At 33.2% G+C, this 7837-nt stretch overlaps 1 protein-coding gene across 2 annotated transcripts; it reads right to left on the bottom strand.

Annotated features, from left to right (window-relative positions):
• Positions 1-739: 739 nt before the first annotated feature.
• Positions 740-5153, bottom strand: LOC132051201 (magnesium transporter MRS2-I-like). Of its 2 annotated transcripts, XM_059442459.1 has the most exons (11): positions 4711-5152; positions 4576-4605; positions 3989-4148; positions 3716-3837; positions 2790-2864; positions 2196-2411; positions 2041-2085; positions 1891-1935; positions 1764-1793; positions 1510-1629; positions 740-1370 (listed from the first exon to the last, which is right to left on the bottom strand). In XM_059442459.1, exons 1-11 carry the CDS (start codon positions 4900-4902, stop codon positions 1284-1286), a joined length of 1122 nt encoding a protein of 373 aa, XP_059298442.1. In that variant the 5' UTR covers positions 4903-5152; the 3' UTR covers positions 740-1283. The 2 variants fall into 2 exon arrangements, with proteins under 2 accessions (XP_059298442.1, XP_059298449.1); XM_059442466.1 differs by lacking the exon at positions 4576-4605 and having other exon boundaries at positions 4711-5153.
• Between the last annotated feature and the right edge of the window lie 2684 nt (positions 5154-7837).

Below are 7837 nucleotides of genomic sequence, written 5' to 3' on the forward strand. Positions count from 1 at the left end.
TTATCATGTTACAGCCACTTTGAGAGTTAATCCAAGGATATATGTGGAGCAAATTAGAGTTTAACAAAAAATGTTGCAGCTTGTAGACAACCCATCAGGGGCGGAGCTAGGTAGCCTCTGGGGGTTCATCCGAACACCCTCGGTGAAAAATTATATTGTATATACGAGGTTAAAATTAATTTTTTATGTATATATAATAGATGTTGAACCCCCTTGACTTATTCGTGTATTTACTTCTCATATATTTGAATCCCCTAGATGAAAATCCTGGCTCCGCCACTACAACCCATAGCATGCAATTAAATGGTTTTAATCGGATTGGAAATTGTCCAGTGGCTGACGTGAAACATAAGAAAAAAAATAAACATAACTTAGATGTAGAAGCCACGCAACCTTCCTTGTTCTCTCTATCTCTCTTTAAAATCTTGCAAGTTTAATTGGAGGGAGAGTCAAGATTTGAATTTTATGGGTTCGGGATTCTAATCCTTTAAAGTTATTGAATTCTGATTTAATGATTTGTACATATTCAATATTTTAGTACAATTACGGAGTTTAGATCAAAGCTAATGGGTTTGGTCAAACTCATAACTGAAGAACCAGTTCCACCCAAGTTTACTTCAAAGAGTTAAATTGCCTATTTATAAGTTTAACAATTGAAAATTGTGATAGAATAAGTGAATTACTCTGAGAGCCGTTACAGCCTGGGATGCATATTTATGAAAGTAGTTGGAAAATTGTAAAACATTCCTTGTCTTAAATTCGAACTATATGTATAGTTACAGTTTTTTCAAATACATATACATACATTAAGTTAGCATTTATTCTTACGAAACATTGTGGATGTAACTGTATTTCGTATCCACTAATTTAAAACATTGGTCGGTCTCTATCCCGATGCCATCTCAGCTTCTCAGAAATTCAGTACATTTGTTGAAGCCTGAGTGACTTATTTGCAAATAGTAACCAGTGGCGGAGTCACATTAGCTCAAGGGTGTTCAATTGGATCCGCTTGTCAGAAAATTACATTTGTCCATAGGTGAGATTTTATTTTTATCGTGTATATATATTGATTATTGAATTTCTCCAATACACAAAAAGCTTCTAGCAGTGTGGCAAAGAAGGGTTCAAAAAACTTAGGTCATAAGTCTGTCTCGTGACACTTTTGCATTTTTTGAATCTCTTGTTTCAAATCCTGACTCCGTCCCTTCCTCGAAGTTGCAATCTAGAAATCTGAACACGTTGATGTGTAAGGGTATATTATAATATAGAGATTAAAGGAGTAATTAAGATCCAACAAGACCCGTGTGCCGAGCATATGTAATTATTGATAGGAAAAGTGAAGCTGAAGCAATTCCAGCAAGCATGACCACCTGCAATATTAACGTTAAGTGTTTAAAACAAAACGAAAGCTCCTTCAAATTTTGAAACAGAGTTTAACTTCTATACACTAAATTAAACTCTTGATATAATATAATAGTCCTAGAAAAAGAATTGGTCGAGTGCGCGCACCCATTTGAAAAGGTGACCATGGTCATGGTTCCATGGATATGGAATATTCATTCCAAATATTGCAGCCACTAATGAGTACACTGTCAAACAAACCGTACCAGAACTCAGGAACAGCTCCAGCTGCGGTATCAGTCAAAACAAATTGCCATTTATTTGCTAATATACAAGTCGAGAAGTAACAGATCTTATATAGGATAATAATTTCAACAGATCATATGAGTTGTACTATTCTCTGAATACGCGGATCACCATACCTGGATTAGCTGATTTCGATGATTGTCGAGCTGCAACAAGGAATTTACTCTTTAGTTTTCTATATAGTTCCTAGAGCTAGAATATTTTACTAGTATTAAAGAACAAGTTAAATCAGCAATGAGTAACCTGAATATTGATATAGTCCTCGGTGTCATCAATATATTCCCGCAACTGGATAAAAGAACACCAGTATTACTATTTAGTTCCGAATGATCAGTATTATTTCATTTTATGTATGTAAAGGGCATCAAGTTCCTGCTCTATTCACTTTCTTACCGTTGTCAATTTGTTCATCGTGCTTTCAATTTGCACAAAGTAAGCCTGCAAAAGTATGCAGTTATTCAACAAACACTAAGCCTGCAAAAGTATGCAGTTATTCAACAAACACATATTTTTTATCAACAAGTGTGTAAGTTCCTGAAAATACGAACCTCAAGCAACATCTCAAGTTCCTCAACATCAGTCTCCTCATGAGTTATCCCGCTGATCCTGCTTGCTTTGGATAATAATTTTGCAGACTCAGGGGACCAGCAAGGTACCACCTGGCCACTCAGGGGGGTTGAAACTCCGGCAACTAATTTTCTTGAGAGGTAAAGGTCAGCCATGTCATCATCATCTTCAAGCAGTTGTTCGAGATCATCCCTGACCTAGAAATTGACATAATTTAGATTCAATTATGGAGGGTGTTATAATTACATTCTTGGACCACTCAAAAGATTAATAGCCAGCAAATGTATAGGTTGTGTATATTAAGTATAAATATACATATAATATACGTAATCAGTGTACATGTTTTGTTTATTTTTGGCTAGCACCCGTAATTAATATGGGCCGACAGGCAAAAAATGAAGCCCTTAATTAAACTTGCAGAAAGGAAATATAGGCTTATAGCTGCCCATTTTTCAGCTCTAAATAAACTCAATCTTGTTCCTTTTGAGACACCGAATGTTCCATGAACCATTGCAGAGACCAGAACATCATTGTACATTTCAGGACATAACACGAGAAGAAAAAGAGAGACATACTTTTTGAACCCGACTGGTCAACCTAGTCATTGCACTCTTCAATTTGCGCACTCGATCCAGGTTACGACTACTAATCTGCAAATTAGTAAAATTTGTTACTTGGGAACAAACTGAACCATACCCTCAATAGATGAATAATGATGCATATACTGCAGGAGAATTTTGAGAGAACGATATTGCACAGGAGAAAGAGAGCTGATACATTTATTGCAAGAAGAAAAAGCTAGCATACATGCCCAGCACAGACATATCAAAACCAAAATGCTATCCAGTCAATTAACTAAACAATGGTTTCCTTAGTTGTGCTTGGGATGAAACCAACAGTTGAGGAAGGACACTTTGTCAATTAAACTTATGTACTACTTATAACTCTATACCCTGGGATAATTTTTTCAACTGCTTGCGCCCTGATTCTGTCGTGAGGTAAATATAAATCCTAAGATTGCAAGTTTTTTCCATAAAACTTCATTAATCCGTTCATCACTAACAAGTGATTGTTTTCGTTTCCCACAAAGACTCTGTTATTCCCTCTTCTATTGGATGATAATATTTCTAAGAACACTGCTTTTTGAAGTCCACGCTTAAGATAACGTTGCAAGAAATCAGTATCTTTTTTCCTTTTCTTCCCTTCTCCACTTACAAGGTAAGCTTTGTTCTATTTTAATCCTCTAGAAAAGGAAGGTATTAATCCAATGCTTTTGGAAGAAAACAAAGACGAAATCATCATATATAACCTGTCAACCTATCGAACAAAATAAACTTGTTCGACATTTGATGGTGGCAAGTAGATATGACTTTCAAGAACAGCAGATATGGCAGCTGATTAACGATAATTATTAATGCATAGTTTAGGTACTTAGTTGCACTAACCATATAAGTGACCTTATTATACAGTGTCCCCGTAACGTATTGGTTTACTATCTTACCTTGGAGGTGAGCTCATCCAAAGCAGGGTAAGCAGCCGTCTCTAGTTCTCGTGTCTGAGTGTCAAGATAACTGCATACTCCTTCTAGTGCTACTTCTAAAGCTCGAAATTCAAATGGAAACTCTGTATCATATCCACAAATTACACTAGTTAATAGAAAGAACACATAGTAATCAAAAGACATTCATTAACTATAACAAAGAAGAAGAACAACAAGAGAAACAAAACAAAAGGAGTTTAAGAAAAAGAATTGACCATATCATGAGGTGCATACCAGTTGGTTCAACAGTTTGGATTTCATTATGTGACCCATTAACAACAGTTTGGTCATCATCTTCACCTTCTCCTAAGCCAATAGCAGGCAATGGTAATCTTCTTTGAAGTTCTTCAACAACAGGAACAACATTATCATCCAGTGGGTCCCGAAGCAATACCTACCTCAATCAAATAAAGCACAAACAATGGGATAGACATTTTATTGCTAAATACAAACCAATAAAGCTATAAAGTGACAACCGATAATGTTAAGTGTGTGAGTGTGACAATCTCATCTAAATGTTTAAGTTGTTAGAAAAAAGCACATTGTTATTTATTTAATTATATTCTTTTATTATTTAATAATATTCTCAACAGATAATCATGTATTCCTAGTGAACTTAACTTCAATACTTTAACTGTATAAAAAGACATTTTTACACTGTTACATCAATCGTAAATAAGTGCAATTAGTAACCTGAAAAATAAGAGAGGTAATCTGCTACAACAACTTAAATTATGATGATAGTGTAAAAACGAAATCATATCGGAATTCATAACCGCCTCAAATTCCAGTATGCAATGTAGAAAGCAATAGAAATTTACCTCATCTGTAGTAATAATTGCTTTGATATGCTGAAAGCAGTGAACACACAACCAAAACAAAAGCTTAACAATTAAATTTCTTACACAAAAAGCAAAAACAAAGAAAGCAGTAAGCAAAAGTGGTTAAAAGTTTACCTCCAAATTGAGGACAATAGCCTTTTCTCTGCCTAGTATTGCAGAAGGATAAGAAAGAAGAGGATCAAGAAGACGAAGATCTCTAGCATGTATTGAAACTCGTTTCATAATAGCATACTTATCCAAATCCAATATGCTACTCTTCCCCTTACTGTCCACTAGTATCCAGCTTCTTAATCCTCCTGTTTTCATTTCCCAAAATTGAAAAAAGAAAACCCCACTTTCAAGAACTGGCAAAATCAGTAAATCTAAATACTAATTTTGCTTCAAAATTCTTGATGTGCTACTGAAAGAAAGAAATGAACATATGTTAAGAGGGGAATTTGAAAGGTAGGGGAAGAAGGTGGGCTAAGATAGGGACATGACATGATGGTGAAATTGAATGGTGAAAACAATGTTGTTACTGCTAGAACAAGTTGTGTTTTGCATGGCTGTATTTTTTTGGCCGATAGCAAGGGCGGTAAACGAGCAAAAACTTACATTAAACAGATAAATACGGTGCATCAACCGTCCATTTCTTCGACCTTATGTTAGAAAATAATCATTGTCATGTGTTGGTATATAATGAAAGAAAGTACAGAAAACAGTTTTCTAAAAATAGATGAATTTTTAATTTTTTTTGGTGTTTGATAACTAAGGAATATTATTTATAAATATTTATATATAATCTAGACAATTAGTGTTTAATGCTACTTATGAAATTTATTTTTTTCTATTTTCACTAGAAAATTCATTTTACTTATTTTTAAGAAACTTATTTTTCAATGAAATTGATCGATCAAATTAAACGTGAAAAAATTGTAATTTTTTTTTTTAAAAAAATCATTCATACAAACACACTCCTAAAGTTTCAATTTTCACAGAGATATTCTTTAAAAATAATTTGAAATTTCACCTGTAAAAATTAATATTAATAATGATTATTTTATAATTATGGAGATTTAAAATGACTAATTATAAATTTAGTATCTTTTACTTTGTCAATTTACGGAGGAGAGGCCCACACTTTTTATTAGTGGATCCAATTAAGTAACGACACGCGTATTTTTGGATCAAATAATTAACGAATGACATTTTTCTTCAATTTCTCATAGTTTATTACGGACGTTTTTTATCCTTTTCCCATTTTGTTTAATGAAGTCCACCTGTATGAGTTACTCAAAGTATAATCTATTCCAAACTTGAATGATAGAGAAAAAGTCTAGTGCACACTCTGAAATGTTATGAAGACGCTCAATTACTATGCGTTTGACACAATCCAATTCTCTACTGAATTAGAATAAAGATAAAATAAATGGCTTTAGAAATATCACGTTAAAATATCTAAATAGGTTGGCCAAATTTTGCCTGCAGGAACCACATGTAAACTTGTTCAGGATTTGAGACTGTGTGACACTGCCACATGGGTAGGATCCCACGTAAGACCTTCCGAAAATATATCTCTGTCCGATTATATTTGATGAATAATTTTGTGTTTGTTTAGTATTTTTCAAAGATAAGTATTTCAAGTTTTTTAAAGGTAGTATTAGTTTGAGTTCTGGAAATATTTAAAAATTGAGTTTGATTTTGTTTTAATTTCAATTATTTTTTTTTTCAAATGAAAATAGCTCAAGCAAACAGTTTTTGCAAAATTTCAAAGAGTGAGCTGCAAATTCAGTTCTTGAAGATTTTAAAACAAACGCATTGAACTTGAAATTCGAAGAAGTAATATACATAAATCTAAAAGAGTCACTAGTTACTTGTTTTTTACATCCAGCAGAATCGAAAAAATTAAATATTATTATACGTATATAAAAATGTCGATCTTTTTACTATGTGTTTATCATGAACATATCAGTGAGAAGCCTTAAATATATTTACTAATTTTTTATACATTTTATTCGATTTTTATTCTTATATCTTCTTAAAATGCAAGATAGCTAAATTATATTATTATAATCAAATTCTTTTTTTAATTGACAATATGGTGAATTCGTATAATCTTCTTGATACATTGTATTATATTGTTGATCTTAATGAGGTAAGCTCTTACGGATTTTAGTTTTGAAAACTTCCTTCAACTAAAATAATTTTATATAAACTGCTAAAATTATTCTATAAGCAATTTAAAAAAAAAAAAAAAAAGGTTAAGACTACAGAAGAGCTTCACTTGATATTTACTTTTTGTGTTTTAATTTACCTTTTTCTGAAGTAGAGGACAAAGAATATTGGTGCTTAGTGTAATTGAACAGCCAAACAGGTAATGCAAAATTTTAAGTTCACCTATACTGCAGATACACGGAAAGTTTACTCCAATTGTTAGTTTGGGCTCCGCCAATGATTATAATAGGTTTTATAAATCAGGAATTGCAGCAATTGTTGGAAAATAATGGTAGAAGTGCTTCTTGAGAACTTATTTTATCAGAACTAACAGATGAGATTGAATCAGACAAGAAGGTCCATCCTCACCTTGGTGATTGGGGAGTTGAGACTTCCGTTCTCTTCGGTCCGTTGTAAGGCTAGTAAGACCAGGAAGAAAGAGATTAGATTCTTTCTTTTATCTTGCCCAACTCTAATCGTAATTTTGGATCTATTATGATACCTTACTCTGTCCCAATAGAAATTGAGAATGAAGGCGACTTTGCTACACTTGTTTATAGTTGGAAATTCCAACTCGAAGAGCCTTTTTTCAGCATCCGTTCTCAGACGTCTTCTTCTTTACTAATTTCTTTCTGGCCAAATAAACATGTTTTACTAATTTCTTTCTGGCCAAATAAACATGTTTTGTAAGATAGACACTTAAACTCGGCATAAGTATTTAGTCTACAATTAAAAAGTACAGAAATGAAAGTATCCAAACGTTAGAAGAACTAGCTTCCATTACTTCATTACCATTTTATAATTTCCCTAATTCTTCCTATACACATTTTGCTTATTCTAGGCGTAGGAATGTGCAGCTCACAAACATAAGAAGCTAGGCCAAAATAGTTGGGACAATTGACACACTCGTTAGGGCCATGATAGTGACTACAGTAAAAGGCCCAGCTGTTTGGACAAGAGGAAAGCCCCATCATGATTCTCAAAGTGATAGGGTAAATCTTGATTTACAACATGCTGCTAAAGGCCTCATCAAGCTAATTATATATGG

This window comes from Lycium ferocissimum, chromosome 1 (assembly GCF_029784015.1).
Source record: "Lycium ferocissimum isolate CSIRO_LF1 chromosome 1, AGI_CSIRO_Lferr_CH_V1, whole genome shotgun sequence".
Classification (NCBI taxonomy): Eukaryota; Viridiplantae; Streptophyta; class Magnoliopsida; order Solanales; family Solanaceae; genus Lycium; species Lycium ferocissimum.

Excerpts from the sequence above, each read along its gene's own strand:
- LOC132051201 (XM_059442459.1), bottom strand. The coding sequence starts at position 4,902 with ATGAAAACAGGAGGATTAAGAAGCTGGATACTAGTGGACAGTAAGGGG. Across the intron at positions 1,630-1,763 it reads ATCGAAATCAGCTAATCCAG|CTGGAGCTGTTCCTGAGTTC; the intron begins GTATGGTGATCC and ends CTGATACCGCAG. Across the intron at positions 1,371-1,509 it reads ATGGTCACCTTTTCAAATGG|GTGGTCATGCTTGCTGGAAT; the intron begins GTGCGCGCACTC and ends TTAATATTGCAG.